The following is a 20,831-nucleotide window of genomic DNA, read 5'->3' as shown; positions in this document are numbered from 1 at the left end:
ACCTGAAATGTTTAATATATTCATCCGTGAAGTCTCCACTCACTGTCAGAGAGTTGCCACTATAGAGAATCAGCCCTTCCTGAGGCTTCCAGATGGGAAGAGGAAGGGCTAGGATGATACTTGGAAATGAGCTTAAAAGAGGTATTTGGTCCAGCCAGAGTCGCAGAAAGGCCTGGGGACTACTTCCTAATGGGCTGTGGTCACCATAGGTATTGTCTCTGGACACAAACATCACAAATCAGGTGAATAAGCTGAACCGAGACCTACTACGCCTGATAGACGTTGGTGAATTCTCTGAGGAGGCGCAGTTCAGGAATCCCTGCCACTCCTATGTGCTCCCTGAGGTGATTTGTTACAGCTGTAATTTCTGCCGAGACCTGGACCTATGCAAAGATTCCTCCTTCTCTCAGGTGAGCTCAGCTGGTGATCAGAACCTCTAAATGTCTAAAGTGGTTTGGGGCATGTAGCCTAGCCTGTAGTATCCAGCCTACTGCCCAAAGACTCACTTATGGATTAAAAACGCCACCCCCAAGCCATCCCACCACAGCATGCTAGAAAATTGCCTTAAAAAGGTCTGATCATCACAAATAAAAGGCTCAGGCAGCCAAGAGCAGTGACGGTTATGTTTGCCCCACCACTCCTGACATCTTCACTTTACAGCAGCCCGATGTGCTATTGCCCAGGTAGGCCGTGGCTACCACTCACACTGACTTCTAAGTCTTCCCTCCCCACTCTCCCAGGATGGGGCCATCCTGCCTCAGTGGCTCTGCTCCAATTGTCAAGCCCCCTACGACTCATCTGCCATTGAAACAGCCTTGGTGGAAGCCCTCCAGAGGAAACTGATGGCCTTCACCCTTCAGGACCTGGTGAGCTCCCCAGTCTACCCCGTAGTTTCCAGACACTATCAGCATTTCAGAGAAAATAAAAGCATACTTGGGTCCTGAGTACTGCTCCAGGAGTCAGTCTTCATCCATGCAACTAGCCCACTGATTCTGTCCACATCTATTGGTACCTTCTAAGGGCACTTTCCATCCAGTGGAAGGAGATAGACAATAGACAGAAAACTCTGTCAGTGGTAGAGTACAAGAGCAGAGCAGAGAAAGCTTTGGCAGCACTTTATGAGCACCTGAGCAAAGTCCGTGGGTATATCTCTGGGCAACTGTTGGGACAGAACCAGCTGGGACATGGGACACCCCCAGACCTTGGTAATCCAGGTTGGGGGTACCCACAGCAAAGAGAAAGGAGCTGGCGAGATTTATTCCTTGCATTTCATCAAGGCACGGAGTCCTGATGTGACTGCAGTAGGGAAATAAACTTGCCAATGTTTCCATGAGGCATCCTTCCTCAACAAGGCTAAAAAGCTGCAGATAAGATCCAATGTGATGGTGGTTTGAGCCATGATCAGTGGTCCTACTTCCTTGTTTCAGGTATGCCTGAAGTGCCGTGGTATGAAAGAGACCCATATGCCTGTGTACTGCAGCTGTGCAGGAGACTTTGTTCTTACCATCCACACTGAGGTGGGCCATCCTCGCAGACACACTGGGTCATTTGTCCCTCCTGTCTGAGGAGGACCCAGAGTCATTGTGTCTCTTTGTCCCTACAGGTCTTCATGGAACAGATTAGAATTTTCAAGAACATTGCCAAGTACTACAATATGTCATACCTCCAGGAGACCATAGAATGGCTGCTCCAAACAAGTCCTTAAGCCTAGGCTTAAAGCACCTTGTTATCCCATAACAGGTATCTTAATGCCTGTTCCAGATGCCTGAACCACTGGCCACCTGATTTTTCCAGTCTCATGACCACAGTCTAGGAAGACCAGAGAAAATACTTCCAAAAAGTCTCAAGGAGTCATAAACAAGCATGAGCACGGAGTGCCTCTGTCCTCAATGGTTGCCTTCTAAATAAACATGTTTTGAAGCTTCTACTTTCTGCTCCCTTACCAGCCCTTTCTTCTGCCTCCTGGCCTGAGCCTGAGATAGGTTCTGAGATGTGGTAGGGGTGTAGACAGGGAGGATGCAGACCAACAGTCTTGTGCATTTTCAGACAAATGGGCCTTTTCCTCACCTTCATGAGAGTAGAATTTGAGCTACTTTCTGAGAAGTCCAGGTCCTAAACATGTGGAGACCCAGGAATTTTGCTTCAGAGCAAAGTCTGAAGAGGGTTGTCACTCAGTGTCTTGAGTGAGACCTGGGGCTCTGTCTTGAGGTGGGCTAAGATGGGCCTGAACTACCTAGTCTGTGGACTACAGCAAGTACCTCATAAGCCTAAGGCCCACATGGGTTTTTAAACATCATTTATCATAAACTTGAACACCCTGTTTAAGACATAGATTTTAGAAAAATGCCTTCTCACATTTTAGTCTTAACTGTTGAGGGAACAAGGAAAATGAGGGGAAACAGTCATGAGGTTTCCGAGAAATCTGTTGAGGACTTATACTCAGTCACCACTTGCCCCTCAGGACATCAGAGACCCGCAACACTGAAGCTGGCACCCTTAAAGGGGAAGCTTAATCTCTAACCTTTTTAAGAATATGATGCTCTCAGCACTGCAAAGTGGAGGAATAAGTAGCTCCTACTCTATATTGACACTGACCCATCTGCTAGATGAGCAGAGCCTTTCACTAGTCTCAGGAAATTAGAGAACTCGTGCATCTCACTATGCTCAATGCAGCCTTTGTCTACTGCTTCTTTCTGGTCCAGGCCAGTTTACCAGAGCAATAGCTAAAGTGTCAAACTCAGAAACCCAAAATAATAGAAGCCCGACAGGGAGATGAGAAACCTTACTGAACTTATGTGTATGAATATTTTGTTTGCATGTATGTACATGTACCACATGTATTCCTGGCACCCACAGAGGTCAGAAAAAAGCATTGGTTCCCCCTAGAACTAAAGTTATAGATGGTAATGAGCCACTATGTGGGTGCTTAGAACCAAATTCTATCCTCTGAAAGAGCAGCAAGTTATCCTAGCTGCTTAGCCACCTCTCCAGCCTCCTATAGTTGCCACTTCTTAGCTTACTGTTTTGTATTTGCACAGGGAGCCTCAGTCTCTGAAAGGAAAGTTTAATATCCAGCATCTGTCCATCAGGAACTTGTCTAAACCTTAATGAGCTCGGGTTGTCTGTAGGGAGAAACCTGATATCTACTTGATCCTCCTTGTTTGGGATGTGGACTGAGTTGGCAGTGCTGGGACGTTCTGAATGGAAATCAAATCAAATTAGGGAGATGGTTAACTATGCTTCCTGGTCTCTGGGCCTAAGAGGCATTGGCTTGTTTCCCAGCAGAGCCATCCTATAGCATTACAGAATATGTCAGTGCCACCATAGATACCACCCACCCTTGGTTCACTTGGAGGTCAGTTTAGGAATTCTGAAATAGAAGACTGCATCTCTGACCCTGGATGTTAAGCTGTAGCTAAAGACTCAACTGGAAAGGGCCGTTTGTCTCAAACTAAAACTGGATCTTATAAGCCAAACATGGAGGAAGTTAAACATATTTGGTGGAGCCGGGCGGTGGTGGCGCACGCCTTTAATCCCAGCACTCGGGAGGCAGAGGCAGGCGGATCTCTGTGAGTTCGAGGCCAGCCTGGTCTACAAGAGCTAGTTCCAGGACAGGCACCAAAGCTACAGAGAAACCCTGTCTCGAAAAACCAAAAAAAAAAAAAAAAAAAACATACTTGGTGGACTGTGGAATCCATGACCACGGAAGGGAAGGTATGGAAGGCTCCAAGGGTACTGAGAACATCCTAAAAACACTTGGTATGTTAATCCCAGCACTTGGGAGGCAGAAGCAGGCAGATCTTTGTGAGTTCGAGACCAGCCTGGTCTACAAGAGCTAGTTCCAGGACAGGCTACAAAACCACAGAGAAACCCTGTCTTGAAAAAACCAAAAAAAAAAAAAAAAAAAAAAAAACCACTTGGTATGACAACTAGAGGCACACACAAGCATACTATCTTTGGTAATGTGGGCAGAAACTGAAGGGTCTCTTTGCTAGGTCTTTGGCCATTCTGGCACTTGGTGTGCTGATCTGAGCTAGGATACCTTCTGGTGGCATTGAACATAGACATAGGCACCAAGAAACTAAGATACAGGCTTTGCCTAGCCAATCACTCCCCTAATAACAAAAGATACAGTAACTAGATTACCCCAGGCCCTGATGATAGTGTTGGCTTTGTCAACCTGCTCACTGTCCCCATCCCATTCCAGGGATTCTGAATATAGCCTTGGTTCCCTAGGCAGGTGTGCCTATATTCTAAACCCAAGCTGGTTAACCAACCTAAGAATGCGGGCAAACGCAGAATGCAGGGACCCTGGGAAGGGGACTGACCCTTATATTCCTAAGTCCACAGCTACTCTCAAAAAATTGAGGCCAGAAGCTTTTCATCATTTTTATTGGGCTCAGCATGCTATGACTTCTAAAGGAGGGCTTAGAATTACAAAACAAGAGGTCTTAGCTCTGATTTTGGGTCCCAGAAGGCTGTGCAAAAGTATGGCCAGGGAAGGGATAAGGGGTTCTATGAGGAATTTGGTTGGGAAAGGAGATGGAAGGAACCCAGTTCTTCCCATAAGCCTTAGGAAGTGGAAGAGTGTAAGCCTGAGCCAGAACAAGGGTCTGTCCTCTTGCACAGGTGTGTCGTTTCTCAGTCACGTGGACATGGCTTGGCTACTGCAGAGTACAGATCCCTCACTAGGGCTGCCAAAGAAGCTGAGGCTCTCTCTGCCCTCCCAGATCCAGGTCTGCAGCTTAGTGAAGATGAGATCAGAGTTGAGCCAAACCTTTGGGGTCCGTGGATGTGGAATCCTGTTGGGAAGGCTCAGGGACAGGAAGCCTTTGTCCCACGTGCTGGTCAAGAGTGTCCACCACCTGCTCAGTCACAGCAGAGATGGAACAAGGCCTAGGAGGCTGGACAGCCAGTGGTAGCTCTGCCCCTTCTCCAAAAGTTGGCCCTCCACCTGATGGATCCTGGGAGTAGTGACTAGGTGGGGGAGGGACCTGACCCAAGACAAGGGCAAGGGTCACAGGCCAGCTACTTGAGGTATGCCTTGGAGTACGCACCTTGTCGAACTTCTTATGGCTATAGAGCTTGTTTTTGTTCATGAATGTTAACAAAATCCAGTCACACAGAAAGGAGCCCTGAAGTCAGCAGACACCACTGGGTGAGGGCATTATCAGACACCCCCTAACCCACCCTGGCTCCCAAGTGAATTTCTTACCACCCCAATGGAGGTTAGAGCAGTGGCCAGATTGATGATGGTAGGAATGAGACTGAATTTCCCTGCCTGTAGAGAAGAAGCTTGCATTTAGTTAGAGCATCATAGATAGGCTGCTGTGGCAGAAGTGGAGCTTGAGGGTGAGGTGCTGTAAGGGACATGGTGCTGGGCAAGCCCAGGCCTAGGTGGACCCCTCCAGCTGTGCATACCTGCCCATGCACGATGACATCAATTCGAATCCCATAGGCTTTGATAAGAGTCCGAGTGGTGGTGGTAGTGTTTATCTTGTAATATTTGGCAAACCTAAGGTTAAGTAAACCAAAAGCAGTGTCCGAGCTGTCAGACTGAATGTGCACGATCATCTTCCTCTCTTTAGGACCACTTTTGTTAGAACTATTGTAGTCAAAGCAGACACTACTGTATATCATGAGCCCAGGCAGTCACAGAAAAAAGTACCTGAAGTTATAGCCTGAGGCAGACTCATACTTGGGGTCAAGCCTCCGGAAAGAGTATTTGGGGTTGCACTCTGATTCAGATAAGTCCAGGTCACAGTCCCAGTTGATGATGACTCCAATAACACCACCCTGCAGGAAAATGAGTCAAGGAGCATTGAGGGACTTAGAGCAGAAAACCCTCAAAGGGAGATGGTTCAGCTCAGAGACAAAGGCTCGGGGAACAAGTGACTATCTGACTTTGAAGGCATAATGAGGTACTGGCACCAACCATGGGACCAGGTGTCAATAATTGAGCAGGTGCACTCACAGGCCATGGTCACATTTCTGCCTAAGACAGAGCCAAGGCTGGCCAAGACAGAGAAGGTACAACTGACTGCAGTAAAACCTTTCCTGGGTAGCAGATGCTGACACCCAGCTTCACCATCCCCACACCCTTCCTCACCTTGTGTGCCAGTTCTGTGAAGTTCTCCCCTGCCTGCTCTACAATGAAGCCTAGCCTGAAGATGGGGCAGTATGGGTCAGAGTCCTGGTCAAATGTGCAGTGCTTCAGGTAGTCATTCTTCTGGCTTGCAATGTTGCCCCTAAGGAATGGCAAAAGACACACACCTGCACTCTAAACATCTGGTTCCCAACACATGCCTCCACACTACCCAGGCACTGTATTTGATATTACTCTGCCCCTCAGACTCACTTGGAGAACTTGAACTTGGGGTAGTGGATGTTGTTCTTGATGAGGATGGTGAAATTTGGTGCCATTTTACCCAGAAATTGGCTGCAAAGGTACAGACAGGGTCTCGTCTCCCCACAAAGCCCAGGAGAGGAGGACACACTGTCTCTCTTCTGATCTTCATCAGTAAGGACAAAGGAAACTAGTAGTGTGGTCTGTGAACCCTGCATACTTGTCAGAAGTTCCATCCTCAACCGGACACCAGGCTGACACCTCGCAGGTCTTGGAGTCCCCATGGTAATAGGGTACACAGCGCCCTGTCCGAATCCCTACAGGGCAAACACTGGTTAAGCGGCTGATGTCAGTGCTAACACTCCCCTCCACTCCACCACCTTCTCCACTGTCCCTGGTGCATACTGACCATTGCCTTGCATGTCCAGCTGCCCGGCAACGCAGTCGTCATCTGAATGGCAGGTGGAACTGTGAACCCTCATGCTCTAGAGTTGAGACTGTAGGTCAGAGTGTAGACTCTGTAACTGACCTAGGGTTTCCCAGACCACCCTGTACCCGCCTCACCTCTGGGCATATTCCCGGGGTCTGGGAAGGTGTCACCTCCATCCTGGTGATGATGCTGACCACACTGCCCCCCTGGGTGTAGAAATAAAAGTGTGGTGGGCAGGTCTGCTCACTCAGACTATTCATACCGCTGAGGAGTTTCGGGCCTGGGGCAGGAAGCGCCGCACCTCCGGGGGCTTTACGTATTCCTCAACGTCCCACACTTTGTGCTCCGATATGGTGATCCCCTTGACTTTGGTGATGATGGAGCTCTCCGGACCCGTCTCGCTATCCTGGTAGCTTTTCTGCACGATGAACACATACCTGCAGGACAGGGCGGTGCCGGCTCCGGCTCCTGAGGCAACCCTGAAGAGAGCAGGGCGTCCCTCTCCTGGGGCCCTCAGGGCTCCCGCGCATGCCCCCAGCTAAAGATCCCCTTCCACCCGATTGCCCTTCATGCCCCGGCCAGCGCACCACACGAAGTAAAGCAGGATGAGCAGCTGCACCATGCGGTGCACGAACCCCAGGCGCCGGTTCCGCACCACGATCACCTTGGGAGTCTCATAGTCCCAGAACGCTGACCAGCAGCCCCGGGCCAAGCGCCAGACCATGGCCGCCCCCGCGGGAAGCCGGGGCTGTGCAGCGGCCATGGTCCAAACAGCTCGGTTCACCAGAGAGAGCTGCCTGAGGGCCTCGCACCCCTGGTGCTCTCCTGGGCGGTCCGGGGGTGTGGCCTCGTGCCCCGCCCAGTGACAGTAGCAGTCCAGTCCTTTTTCAAAGCTTGATGGAGTTGTGTATGTGTATACCCGTCTCCCTGAAAGCTGCAGGTGCTGCCTGGTGCGGCTTAGAGTGCATCCTGGTGGATGGTGGATCGCAACTCCAGTTTGGTGCCAAGGAGAGTGGAGAGCTTCGGCCAGCCAGGAGAGCCTGGGGTGGGCGCCTAAAGAGCTCCAAGAAAAAAATGCCACGCTGGGAGAGCGCAGCCCTATCTCTTCAGCTCCACATTTAAAGCTCAAGACAGGACCCCACCCGGGGGCAGAGGGCTGACCACGTAGCATTGTACTGTAATTCCGTTTCCCACCTGATTAGATCTCCTCTGTGCCCAGGTTATTTGAAGCAAATACCAAACATCTTAGTATATCAGTCACAGAGAGATGATTTGAAGCCATTTTCTTTCATGGAAATAAGTTGTGCTTCGTATATAAACAACCCAGTGAGGGCAGTACATACTGAATGTGGTGCAGACCCTTCACTAGACAACACAAAACGCTCTCTACCTCAAAATAAAACCCTATCTAGGGAGCAGCTGTTCTGCTCCCCATCCTAAACTCTGACCCATACTAGTCTTCATGTCTAGGTTCATCTAGGTTTTTCTATGAGACACAATACTTATGTCTGATTTTATCATGTGCTAGTACTTCAGAGTGAGACCAGAAGTAATTCCATCCTATCGGTGGACCTGAATATGTAGTTGCCCTCATCTCTTTGCTATTGTTGAGAGGACAGTTGAGGGAAGGTGCATATTTGAATCATTTGGTTAAAACTGACCAGTGCCTAAGTAGCAAAGGAAACCCAGTTTAGAACAAACAACTGAGTGCATAATTTTAGAGAATGTTCTATAACAAAAGGCTGGATCTTAGCCTGTCTTAGACCATTAATTGCCCAGATCCCTTACCACCTGAAATCATCAAGCTGGTTACATCCTTCCTGTTTTCCACCAAGGACCCTCCACTGACCTTGATGCCATGATTTGTGAGTCAGCCTTTCTCAACTAAAGCCTGATTGAATTTGCCTAAGGCTGAACATCGTAAAAGTACATTTTATGTACACGTTAAGTATACATAGTCAATCATAAAGAAGTAACAAGGAGTGCTGGAGTACCTCAGGGTAGCTTAGTAGTGGGGCACTTGCCTAATGTTTGTGAGCCCCTGGGTTCAGTCCCCAAAACCACATACGCACATGGTGTGGGAAGTCCTTCTGTATATGTATTGCTTTTATTGGTTAATAAAGAAGCTGCTTTTGGCCAATGGCTTAACAGACTATAGCCAGGCTGGAAGAGATATATATATAGAGAGAGTAGGCGGAGTCAGGGAGATGCCATGTAGCTGCCAGAGGAGAAAGACACAAGCCACCAGTTGGAGCTTTGCCAGTAGGCCATGAGCCTCGTGGTAAAATATAAAATAATAGAAATGGGTTAATTTAAGATATAAGAGTTAGCCAGAAATATACTTAAGCTATTGGCCAAATGGTATTGCAATTAATACAGATTTCTGTGTGATTATTTCAGGTCTGAACTGCCAGGAATGAACAGCTTCACACACACACACACAAATGCAAAACACTTCAAGCGAATGAACTGCCCACACACTCTAGACCAGACTTAAGCATTGATAAATGAGAACACCCTAAGACTATTATTCAGAGGTGGAGTCAGCACCAGACACAGGTACCTGACTGTGGAATCCTGGGGGTAGAGCAAGGAGGAGCCTAAGGAGTTGTTGTCCTGGGGAGGAGTGACCCACAAGGAGCCAGTGTCCTACGCCACCCACCAGAGGCGTGTTTGACTATTATTGGTTAGTCCCGACCTGGAACAGAGGCCAAAAGGAGGCGAACTGTGGTGGTAGGCCAAGTTCATATCAAGAGGTCCTGTGCTGAGGGTGGGGCAGGAAGTAGGAAACAGAGGTATGTTACAGCTCAAAGACCAGAGCGCTATTTCCTTGGCTAACCTGTAACCTCTCCTTCAAGGCTGACGTCTGTTCTGGAAACTGCAGTTTGGCTGGGCTCACTCTGCACAGAAGAGCGAGCAGATCTGAGGCAAGGAGGTAGGACCAGCAGGTACTCAGCAGTACTGAGACTCCTTTCTCCCTCCAGGAATGAGTCTTATTAGTCTGTCCTAGATGGGTGGACCCTGACAGGAAAGAGTAGATAGTGTAGTTTCTGCTCTACCCAGCGGTTGTAATCATCTCTTTTCCTCAAAACAGAGTGAAAAGTGAATTGTAAAATGACTTCTTTTAGGGCAATGCACAGCCGGAAAAACCCATTTTGTACAATACAGGATAACTTAGAGTAGGGTGTAATCTGATTTATTCTCTTTGCATTAAACAGTGTCTATCTAGACCCTGGCAGCACTCCACCATCTGTCTCAATAGAGTCAGTGACTCCAGGCCTTCATAGACGTGGGGTCATACAGTATTTGCCTTTCTGTGGCTACTTGGTTTATTCAGTATTGTGTCCTGTGTTTTGGTGTGCATGTATAGACCACATCCATTTATCATTTTCTTTTGCTTTGTTTTCGGGACAGAGTTTCTCTGTAGCTTTGGAGCCTGTTCTGGAACTCACTCTGTAGACCGGGCTGGACATATGCCTTCTTGCATATGGGCTTCTAGCTCCAGAACTGTCAGAGAATAAATTCCCATCGTTCCAAGCCAAAACATGAAAAGTATTTCTTGGTTTTCAATGTGAAGATACTTAGCAACCTCATATCAAAAGAGAACTTGGAGGCGGGGCAGGGTGGCGCATACCTCTAATCGCAACTCTTCATAGGAAAGCATGAGTTTGACACCAGCCTGGTCTCCATAGAGAGCCTCTATTTCAACACCCACCCCCAAAGAGAGAACCTTGAGATAAATGAACATGGCAGAGTTTATTGAAGCACAACATGGCTCAGGGTTGAGTGGCATGCAGAACCATGAAGGCTGATGGTTGGGCAGCAAGAAGTGAAAGACTCACAAATAAATAAAGGCCACAATGTATTTCAAACTTCTGTCACACAAAAGGCATAGTGATGCGCTCTTTTTGTTTTGTTTTTTGAGACAGTGTTTCTTTTCTTTCCTGTCCTGGAACTCACTCTGTAGACCAGGCTGGCCTCGAACTCACAGAGATCCGCCTGCCTCTGCTTCCCAAGTGCTGGGATTGAAGGCATGTGCCACCACACCTGGCTGTGTGTGTGTGTGTGTGTGTGTGTGTGTGTGTGAGAGAGAGAGAGAGAGAGAGAGAGAGAGAGAGAGAGAGAGAGAGAGAGAGAGAGAGAGACTCGAGTGGTCAGTACTTTTACTAAACCTTTCTTTCACTGGGCTTTGTCTTTTTTCTTCCTTTTTTCTTTCTCCTTCATCTCTTCCCTTTTTTTCCCTCTTTCTTTTTTAGTGCAGATCAAAACAGGACACTGCCTTCAGAATACAATGTGCTCTTCCAAAACCAATGAACCAGACTCCTGAATACAATGTTCCAATGCAGTGGGCTGTGGCTTATTGTAGATTTCTATAACTGATGTTTTGGAACCCAAAACTTAAACCATGCATTCTGCTTTGTTGAGGGAACTCACACTAAAATGCCATGTGTCCTGCCGCTTTGTTGAGGGATCTCTTTGTTGAGGTGTCTTTCACTGGTTGATGTCTTGCTCAGGGAGGCACTCAGTGGGCAGAAAGGTGACTTTTAGATATCATTTGGGGCAGAGTAGATTTTATATAACTCATATAACAGGTGCTCCGTGGAAAAGCCACGCTTGTGGTATGGAACAGAGTGCCGGAGGAAACCAGAGCCCCTGTGACTTCCCAGTCCTGATCCTGTTTCTCAGTGTCTCCAGACTTCAGTCCCTCTTCCTGTCCCCAGTTTGGGAGTCAAAGAGGAAGGAGAGAATGCCCGTGGGCCAACATAACTGTGCTAAGAAAATTCCCACTTCTCCATGAGCCTCCTCCCACTCCAGTCTGTGTCTGTTTTTAAGCTCAGCTCTTCCATCCTGTAGTCACAGCACCCTATCAGGGCCAATTCAAACATGCAACAGGATGGGGGATCTAGCTAAAGAACAATAGATGAGCTTCAGCTTCTCCTTCCAGCAGGATTCCTTGCTTGTGCCTTCAAGCAGTCTGGGAAGTAAAAACAAAAACAACAACAACACACACACACACACATCCAATCCAACTCTACTTTGCAACACAGAAATTTCTCATAAAGCCGGGCGGTGGTGGCGCATGCCTTTAATCCCAGCACTCGGGAGGCAGAGGCAGGTGGATCTCTGTGAGTTCGAGGCCAGCCTGGTCTACAAGAGCTAGTTCCAGGACAGGAACCAAAAGCTACAGAGAAACCCTGTCTCAAAAATAAGAAAAAAAGAAAGAAAGAAAGAAATTTCTCATAAAGAACACAGGAAAACAAACAAGACCTCAATGGAAATCCTCTGAAAACCGGAGGCCTAGATGGAACTTGTGTTCTAGTCTGCCTTCTGCTGCCATGACAAAATAGCACCTGAAAAGAAAGCATTTATTTGGCTTATACTTCCACATCACAATTCATCACTGAGGGAAATCAGGGTAGGAACTCAAGCATTCCTGGAGGTGGGAACTGAAGCAGATATTATGAAGGAAGGATGCTTAGCGGCTTGCTTTTCCTTCCCCCAACTCATACTCAACCAACTTTCTCATAGCATTCAGGACCACTGCCTGAGGGTGGTACTCCCCACAGTGGGTTGGGCCTTCCCACATAAATTGTAATCAAGATGATGTACCATAGACATGCCTAAAGGCCAATCTAATGGAAGGAATTCCTTAATTGAGGTTCCTTCTTGCCAGGAGTCTCTAGTTTGTATCAAATTGACAAAAACTAACCAGGACATCTGACTTCATAAGGGAGATGACCAAATTCATAAAAGACTTATTGATTTCCTCGGTGTCCCTGGAAGTCCCTGATGGCTAAGACTAGATTGGAGGCCAGAGAGTGTTGTGTCCTATCTAAGGCTAAGTGTATTCACCTCAACCCCAAGGCTAGCATGCTTGGAAGGGCTGAAGTGAGTGAAAACTAGTGTCCAGGAGATTTTAGAATGGGTGTGAAGTGGGAGGGTTCCAGGTGAAATGGGAGTTGGGCTGGAGGTCAGTTTAGGGGTGACAGCCTCAGGAGCGGCTTTAAGGACTCACCTGATCGCTTGTACAGGCTGGGCTTGGGCACATCAGGGCTCTGAGGGGGTTGCATTGCTGCACTGTAGTGTTTGGAGAATCTTGTCTACGTTGGAGTCAGAGGCCCAAGGACCCTCCCGACAGAGCTCTGAGCCATAGGGCATCGAGCATGGGGAAAGCTGGCTCCATGGTGGAGTTTCCTCTGGCATGGTAGATGCTTTAGAACTACCATAGGTGGTGTCTATGCCAAGTTCAAGACCCATGGAGCAATGTACTTGAAATGGCTCACAGTGTGCTATGACTCTTGTTGGTTGAGAATGTAGCCTGAGAAAAATGGATTCCAGTTTGCCCCTTTGATAAGCACCCACTGACTAACCACTCTCAAGAGGTCTGCGACTGGCACCACCTTGGCAGGGCATGATCTGGAACGTGGTTGCTCACGAGCACTGCTCAAGGGTCAGTGCTCTAGCCTGGCCACACGGTGAGACCCTCAGGGAGGCTCTTTCTCTTGAATATTCATAGGATGGCATTGCAGGTAGTCACAGTGAGTACACTTCTTATCTTCCGTTAGATTGTAATGAGGGTAGAACTGTTCCATTCTGCTCACATCATTGAGAAGATAAGAAAGATGGCTTGTCCCACCAGCACACCATGCTTTGTGAGCTCCGAGTTACCTCTGGCATGGGAACAAGCCTCTCACAAACAGCAGCAATGACAGCACAGAAGTGACTCTGGAGATTCGGAGGTGAAGAGGAAAGAACCTACTTGTGGACAGAGAGGGAAGCACTGTGTTCTGTTGTCTGAGAGCAGGGCAGCTACCACATGTTACGCTTCTCAAGTCCACAGTAGCCAGACGTGAGAGGGGCAGAGGCGGGGAAGAGGCATATCCCAAAGTCCCAGAACTCTGCACAAGTCCGCCAGAATATCTGGTCACCATTGCACTTGAGTTCACTACTTAGGCCATCCACACAGAATCAGATTTGAACCAGTCCAGGCCTCTATCAAGCTTGCTGAGATGGATAGACACCATTCTTAAAGACAAAGGAACCCAGGCCATTAACAACACATCATTCAACACTTAGGGCACACCGAAATAAAAACGTACAAAGAAATGGAACCCATGCCAAGAGCAGGATGAGCAGAAACTCCCATAGCAACTACTGCACTCAAGGACGGAGCTGTGAAGCTCTTGGAACCTGTGTGGCGGCCGTAAAGGGAGGAGACAGATGGTCCACCCTTCTGACTTTACCCTTCTTCATTTGGCCTCTTTTTTTCCTGGCTTTGCCTTTCATAGTTAATCTAATCCATTTGGAATTGGCCTCTTTAAAAAAATATTTATTGTATGTGTGCAAGTGTTTTGCCTGCATGTATGTCTGTGCACTGTACGCATACCTGGCCAGAAGAAGGCATCAGATCCTTTGGAACTGGAGTTACCGAAAGTTGTAAGCAGTCACGTGGGTTCTGGAAACAAAAACTGGGTCCTCTGCAAAAGCAGCAGATTCCCTCTTAACTACTTGAGCCACCTCCTCCTGTCTCTTTTTTGTATAAACAGGATCTTACTACATGATCGAAGCTATCCTGAAACTCTGGGGTTGCAGTACAGGTCACTGCTGGCTCTCGAGAGTCCGTCTTTCACTATAACCAGCCTCTTAGATCACCAGTACCTTTTCCCCAGTTTCTCACACGTGGTAAGCAAGAACTTTAACCACTAAGCTACATTTCCAGCCCTCTTTTTATTTTATTTTTTTAAGTTGCCTAGGCTGTCCTTGAATTTGTAATTCTCCTGCCTTAGGCTTGCTTGCAGCTGGGAAGACAGAGCTGAGCCGCTGGGCCCAGTTCCTGAATTACTTGTGAAAACCTCTCTTCTCCCTTGATGACTATTGTAATCAACCTGGAAACACAGACAGGGTTTGGGCAGTTAGCTGTAGTTTTACTCCGCACATCACCAACTCTCTGCCTGAGGTTGCAGTTCCGGTGTTTATGTCTACTGCAAACCCAGGCCTACAGTGAGGAGAGATTCGCCTGACCCCAGTGGGGCCTTTTCCATAGTGTGCACACTGCGGCAGGGAATGCTCTACACAAACCCCGTGTGGAGAGGGATCAGAGACCAGGACTTGACATCGTTATCCATGAAGACTTGAGCACTGTCATCTTTCCTCATCTTAAATAACTCAGTTACCTAGTGATACTAGGGATGTCCTGGTTTCTATGATTATTAATAGCTAACATGCGTTGTAAGTCCTTATTTCTTCTAATACTCTGTTGTCTATTAAATTTCTCCATTAACATTCTAACAAGAGGATAAATACGACCTCTTCCTCATAATTTTATTTTAAAAGTCCTGTGTTGCTTCTTGATGGCCACTGTCTGGGTTCTGGCCTTTTCCCAAGCCATGACCAGTCATCCCCGACAAAGCAGGCTTAAAGACCAATGTATCCAGACGTACAGGCACACTCCCTATTTTAGCAGTAGATCTTGCTTAAATTAATGATCATGGCCACTCCTGGTGGCACAGAACTATAATCTTGAGAGGCTGAGACAGAATGATCATACATTCAAAGCCAGCCTGGGCTACACATTGAGAGTCTGTTTTAAAAAACAAAAATAATGGGCTGAAGAGGTGGCTCTTGTTGGTCTCATAACCATCCTTAACTCCAATTCCAGAGAGTAATATGCCTTTTTCTGGGGCTCCACAGAAACCAGGCATATATGTAATATACACACATGCATGCAAGAAAAACACACATCCTCATTAAATAAATCTTTTTTAAAAAATAAATTAATGTTTGGAATAACTCTTCAATGGGAGGAAAGATTGTTTAAAGTCCAGGGTCAAGGTGAAGATACATCCTCATCAATAAAACATTTGATGTACAAACACAAGGACCTGAGTTGGTACCATCCCTAGAATCCACATATAACAACTCAATGTGGGCTGGATGGTGGTGGCGCACGCCTTTAATTTCAGAACTTGGGAGGCAGAGGCAGGCAGATCTCTGTGAGTTCGAGGCTAGCCTGGTCTACAAGAACTAGTTCCAGGACAGGCATCAAAACTCCAGAGAAAATTTGTCTCGAAAAAAAACAATTTAAAAAAAAAAAGCTCAATGTGGTAGCATTCTCTTATAATGCCAGTGCTATGGAGGCAGAGACAGCCCAGGTTTCAGTGAGAGATCCTGTCTCAAAAAGCAAGGTTGCTGAGAACCACGGTAGACTTCTGGCATCTGCCCACAGACACCCACATCCACAAACAAAACAAACAAACAACTCTTTCAAATTACAATCAAACTTTTATTCAGTGTTAAAAGGAAGTGAGCTGGCTGGACAGTGGTGGCACAGACCTTTAATCCCAGCACTCGGGAAGCAGAGGCAGGCGAATCTCTGTGAGTTCGAGGCCAGCCTGGTCTACAAGAGCTAGTTCCAGGGCTGGAGAGATGGCTCAGAGGTTGAGAGCACTGGCTGCTCTTCCAGAGGTCCTGAGTTCAATTCCCAGCAACCATATGGTGGCTCACAACCATCTATAATGGTTGTGAGCCCTCTTCTGGCTGAACACTGTATGTATACTTAATAAATAAAATAAATGCATTAGCTTTAAGATAGAGCTTTTAAAAAAAAAAAGAAAAGAAAAAAAAAGAGCTAGTTCCAGGACAGGCTCCAAAGCTACAGAGAAACCCTGTCTCGGAAAAAAAAAAAAAAAAAAAAAAAAAAAACCACCAAAAACCAAACCAAAACAAAAACAACAACAACAACAAAAAAGAGGAAGTGAGCTGGCTAGCTGGGCAGTGGTAGCACAAGCCTTTAGTCCCAGCAGAGGCAGAGAGGCAGAGGCAGGCAGATCTCTGTGAATCTACAGCCTGGCCTACAGAGTGAGTTCCAGGACAGCCAGGGCTACACAGAGAAACCCTGTCTTGAAAAACAAACAAACAAAAAAAGAAAAGAAAGGAAAAGAAAGAAAAAGACACAGAGGATCCTTAACCTAAATCAAATAAATCATTCTGAGAAGCCACAGACCGTGGTTCCAGTTTGAGCCTTCTGGAAAAAGCTGAACTACAGAAAAACAGGAAAAGAGGAAAAACCAGCAACAGCCTTGATGGGCAGAGGGGAGGGTGAGCAGGAACGGCAGGCAATTCTCTGTGTGATGTGCTGATAGTGGACACGTGACTGACAAGTGCGAAGCCTGGTGCCAACCTCGGATCTGGGCAGCAGTGTGTGTGTGTCGCTGTATTCACTGGTGTGACCAGCTCACCCCAACTGGCGCCACACATTACTGCAGACAAAAGGGGACTGAGGAAGAAAGTGGGTAGGTGAGAACTGGAAACCAATTTTCTTCACAATGTTGGGTTTGTTTTGTCTTGATTTTACATTTATTCATTTATTTAGGCTTTTTGAGACAGGGTTTCTCTGTGTAGCCCTGGCTGTCCTGGAAGTCGCTCTGTAGACCAGGCTGGCCTCTAATTCATAAAGATCCACCTGTGTCTGCCTCCTGAGTGCTGGGATTAAAGGCGTGCGCCACCACGTGCGCCACCACGTGTGCCACCACGTGCGCCACCGCCGCCAGGTAGGTTTTGAGGTTGTTGCTTGTTTCTTTTGAAAGAGAAAGAGTATCACATGGTCCAAGATGGCTTCAAAGTTGCTATGTGGGTAAAAATAACCCTGAACTTCTGATTATCATGCCTCTACTTCCCAGTGCTGGGAGTTCAGTCATGTTTATGCACTGCTGGGGATCAAACTGAGGGCGATGTATATGCTAGGCAATCAGTCCATTGATTGAAACACAGTCGTGGGCCTTATGCGCGTTTTTTTCCTGTAAACCCAAAACTGCTCATAAAAATACATTTGAATATTTATAAAAGCTATTTTATAAGAGAAACCACTGGGGAAGGAAGGGGTTATTTTGCTGGGTATCAAGGGCAGAACCTACTCCATAATACCCTAGCAGGCCTAATGTGTGATGTCTGTCATGGTGTGGAAGCTGCTGCCGCTGCTGCTGCTGCTACGGGCTGTGCCCACGTTCCAGGATAGGAAGACAGAGGTGATTTTAGCCTATAAGGTGAGCTCAGACTATGTCTTCCTACTGCATGCTTATTAGATAGGAGGCTGGAATCTAGTTCACAGAGGCCTGTGGCAGGGTGGGGAAGCCGGGGCCTCCATGATCAGGGCAGGTCCAGTGGGGAGGGACTTGAGAACACAGACCCCAAGTTGCACAACTGTAAAGTGTCTGAGGCTACACCGTACTGCTGCACCTAACCCTCTTGCAACCCCATCTGCCAATGGAGCCCCAAAGACAGCAGATTGGAGAAAGCTCCAGAAGGCAGGGGACAAGGACTCTCTGAGGATCTCCCATAATTCCTTTCTGTGGTTTCGTGCACGCGCACACACCCAAATCACCCGGTGCTGTGTCCCTATTGCTCTGTGATTAGCTTCTCCCGTACCTTCTCTCCCGTGTGCCCTGGTGTGGCTCCTCGCTGACCTCTGGTTGCGGTCTCCTTAGCAGTTAACCTACAGCCAACATGCTGTTTTTGTTTTAAAAAGCAAGACAAAAGGGATCTGGGTGGAGCCCCTGGTCTTCCTTTGCTAGCTCCTGCCGAGCTAACTGTGCGACCCTGGGAAAGTGATTGTCTCTGAGCATCCATTTCTTCACCTGGCATCAGGGGTGAGCCAGACAGCGCAGGCTTTGTCTGTAGTGCTTCCTGCCCAGGCCCTATTGCCCTGCCGCCTGGTCCTTCCTTCTGTCTCAGCTTGCCTTCTGCGCACCTGGCCTATGACAACAGACGCTTTGTGGGGGTGGAGGGACTGAGTTTTGGTTTTTTTGAGACCAGGTTTCTCTGTGTAGCCCAGGCTGCCCAGGCACACACTCTAGAGTTCAGGTTGCCCTTGAACTCGGAGATCTGCCTGTCTCTGCCTCCCAAGGGCTGGGATCAAAGGTGTGAGCCACTCAGCTCTCCTAAGATGATCTTACACTCTCTCCCCACTCCTCATCCTTCCCCTATTGCCATCTACCTTTTCTGTCTTCTCCTTCCCAGGTCAGACAGCTCATCTTGAATTGAAGGGTGGTTGATTTAAGGAAGCCAAAATGGGTGGTGGCAGTGTCTGAATGAAGAAGCCCTTCTGGGGACTGGGTCAACTGAACTGCCCTGGGGCAGGTAAACAGAATCGGAATGTTTCAGGTGATCGGAGAGCCGTGTGAACACAATTCTGAATGTCAGAGTGACTGCTGTGTCACTAACAGCTTGAACCCGCAGAAGTTCTGCACACCCCAGACTGTGTTCTTGCAATGTTTACCTTGGAAGAAGGTGACTGGGGCCCCTAGTAACACCCAGGGAGGGAAAGAAACCAGCAGGGGACACCTTCTGGCCCCACTCCTACCTGTTTTTGGATGAGCTAAAGGAAGTGGCCCCTGTGGGGGGCGGGATATAAGGGGGTCCCCAAGGGTGCTAGAGGGAAGGGAGTCCCTGGCAGCAAAAAATGCTGGTCTCCTGCTCACTCACAGCCAAATGGACACTTCTGTGAAGAAAACTTAGAATGCTACAGCAACTGCTGCATCAGGACTGGCGACAGCCCTAACAAGTTCTGCTCAGCAAAGACCATCTTCTTGCAGTGTGTATCTTGGCGCAAGGTGAGCATGGAGCAAGGGAACAGGTGAGGGGCCACCCCATGGGAGCGGGCTCCCTGGTGAGAAAAGGGAAGGAACGACCTCCCTGGGACTAGATGATATCTGACCATCTCTCTCCAGCAAGAAGGGGACAAATGCCAAAGCCACTCAGAGTGCTGGAGCCTATGTTGCCTCCCGCTGAGTGAGACCAGCTCTCCCCACTGCACAAAGAGAACTGGGCTCTTGGCCTTGTGTCTGCCAGTGGTAAGTCACCCACCCCAACCCTCACCTACTAAAGCTGCGGAGGGCAGGTCCCACCAACAAAGGGCACAGTGACTGCTTGTGGTTAAGGGTTCCTATGCAGTTGCTAAAGTGGAGGAGACAGTTGGAGCAGGCTGGGGGGGGGGGTTGACAGTTCCTGGACGAGGCACTGAGCCCTCTGGGTGTGAAGCTACACAATGATAAAGGTCTGTTGATCCCACCTGGAGGGACCAGAAGCTTGCACAAGCCAGGAAGCTGGTGTTTAAAGTACCAGGAGCTGGGGCAGAACCAGTCTCCAGGCCTACAGGAGTGTGTCTATATCTGTACACGTGTATTATATCTGTCTGTTCTGTCTCTCTCTGTATCCATAGGTCTGTCTCTGTCTGTCTCTGTCCCTCTATCTGTCTCTCCGTATCTGTGTGTCTGTCTGTCTGTGGTATCTATCAAGTAAAGGTATCATTACAATTACCAAGTAGAAATATCTCCCAACTTCTCTCCTTCCCGTTTCCTTTACTTTCTACTGGTCCTTAGTGGAGCCAGAGGACAAGGGAGGACTATGGAGAAGGAACGCTGTGGGAGTCAGCAGCAAGACTGTATGCATGGGCTGTGTAGACCATGGGTGCCATGTGGAGTTAAATACATATTTTGCTGTTTGACATCATAATACCAACCTATGCACAGGGGTCTATGGCTCCTAAGGTTAAGAATATGGTACCTGCTGGGTGGTGGTGGCACACGCCTTAAATCCCAACACTCGGGAGGCAGAGGCAGGTAGAGCTCTGTGAGTTCGGGGCCAGCCTGGTCTACAAAGTGAGTTCCAGGGCAGGCTCCAAGGCTACAGAGAAACCCTGTCTCAACCCTGCCAGAAGGGCCCCCCTCCTGTTGGATCTGTTTTACCTTGATTACCTCTAGGGACATCCTGGCACAGTTTAAATGAAGGAAAGAGTCAGGTAGTCACAGCGTCTGGACCCAGACAAGGGTGTTGTGGTTAGTGCTTAGGATCAAACTCATGTGATTTTTCTCTCTGATTTTTGCTGCCCTTTAGTGAATGAACAAGAGCCTGCAACCACAGAACTAAAACTGGACTTCAGAGAGCAGAGAGTGCTCTATTTGCATCCATGCTGTTCCCTTATTTGGGTTCTAAAATCTGTAGAAATTAGAGATGTCTATTGCTTGTTATTAATATGAACTTGAGTCCTACAGCTTCTAA

The 20,831-nt window shown here is 48.0% G+C and overlaps 3 protein-coding genes across 4 annotated transcripts in view; 2 read left to right on the top strand and 1 right to left on the bottom strand.

The window, feature by feature from the left end:
- The window catches only part of Pole (DNA polymerase epsilon, catalytic subunit), a 53,013-nt gene extending 51,109 nt beyond the window's left edge, over positions 1-1,904 (top strand). The window contains exons 46-49 of the mRNA XM_057764061.1: positions 210-410; positions 741-866; positions 1,428-1,517; positions 1,604-1,904. Coding sequence (XP_057620044.1) covers positions 210-410; positions 741-866; positions 1,428-1,517; positions 1,604-1,705 — 519 coding nt within the window. The 3' untranslated portion in view covers positions 1,706-1,904. The remainder of the gene's footprint in view (positions 1-209; positions 411-740; positions 867-1,427; positions 1,518-1,603) is intronic.
- A 2,529-nt stretch (positions 1,905-4,433) lies between these two features.
- Positions 4,434-7,548, bottom strand: P2rx2 (purinergic receptor P2X 2). 2 transcript variants are annotated; one of them, XM_057765230.1, is made up of 12 exons: positions 7,364-7,548; positions 7,078-7,213; positions 6,911-6,982; positions 6,756-6,831; positions 6,567-6,663; positions 6,359-6,439; positions 6,110-6,248; positions 5,669-5,796; positions 5,422-5,515; positions 5,216-5,281; positions 5,058-5,135; positions 4,434-4,865 (listed from the first exon to the last, which is right to left on the bottom strand). In XM_057765230.1, exons 1-12 carry the CDS (start codon positions 7,537-7,539, stop codon positions 4,761-4,763), a joined length of 1,248 nt encoding a protein of 415 aa, XP_057621213.1. In that variant the 5' UTR covers positions 7,540-7,548; the 3' UTR covers positions 4,434-4,760. The 2 variants fall into 2 exon arrangements, with proteins under 2 accessions (XP_057621213.1, XP_057621211.1); XM_057765228.1 differs by having other exon boundaries at positions 4,434-5,135.
- A 10,171-nt stretch (positions 7,549-17,719) lies between these two features.
- Lrcol1 (leucine rich colipase like 1) lies at positions 17,720-20,554 on the top strand. The gene is made up of 5 exons (XM_057764749.1): positions 17,720-17,818; positions 18,936-19,061; positions 19,259-19,384; positions 19,502-19,624; positions 20,534-20,554. The coding sequence occupies exons 1-5, from the start codon at positions 17,720-17,722 to the stop codon at positions 20,552-20,554; spliced, it is 495 nt and encodes a 164-aa protein (XP_057620732.1).
- Positions 20,555-20,831: the final 277 nt, after the last annotated feature.

Source organism: Chionomys nivalis, chromosome 3 (genome assembly GCF_950005125.1).
Source record: "Chionomys nivalis chromosome 3, mChiNiv1.1, whole genome shotgun sequence".
NCBI classification, from domain to species: Eukaryota; Metazoa; Chordata; class Mammalia; order Rodentia; family Cricetidae; genus Chionomys; species Chionomys nivalis.
Note: the sequence above shows the minus strand (reverse complement) of the source record. Positions and strands in the feature narration are given on the sequence as shown.

What these genes read in the sequence shown, in the direction of transcription:
- P2rx2 (XM_057765228.1), bottom strand. Translation starts at nt 7,539, where the DNA reads ATGGCCGCTGCACAGCCCCGGCTTCCCGCGGGGGCGGCCATGGTCTGG. An exon ending in ATCCTGCTTTACTTCGTGTG is followed by an intron (nt 7,214 to 7,363) that starts GTGCGCTGGCCG and finishes CCTGTCCTGCAG; the next exon opens with GTATGTGTTCATCGTGCAGA. An exon ending in GCTGGACATGCAAGGCAATG is followed by an intron (nt 6,664 to 6,755) that starts GTCAGTATGCAC and finishes TTTGCCCTGTAG; the next exon opens with GGATTCGGACAGGGCGCTGT.
- Lrcol1 (XM_057764749.1), top strand. Translation starts at nt 17,720, where the DNA reads ATGTCTGTCATGGTGTGGAAGCTGCTGCCGCTGCTGCTGCTGCTACGG. An exon ending in AGTGTGTATCTTGGCGCAAG is followed by an intron (nt 19,385 to 19,501) that starts GTGAGCATGGAG and finishes ATCTCTCTCCAG; the next exon opens with CAAGAAGGGGACAAATGCCA. An exon ending in TGGCCTTGTGTCTGCCAGTG is followed by an intron (nt 19,625 to 20,533) that starts GTAAGTCACCCA and finishes GATTACCTCTAG; the next exon opens with GGACATCCTGGCACAGTTTA.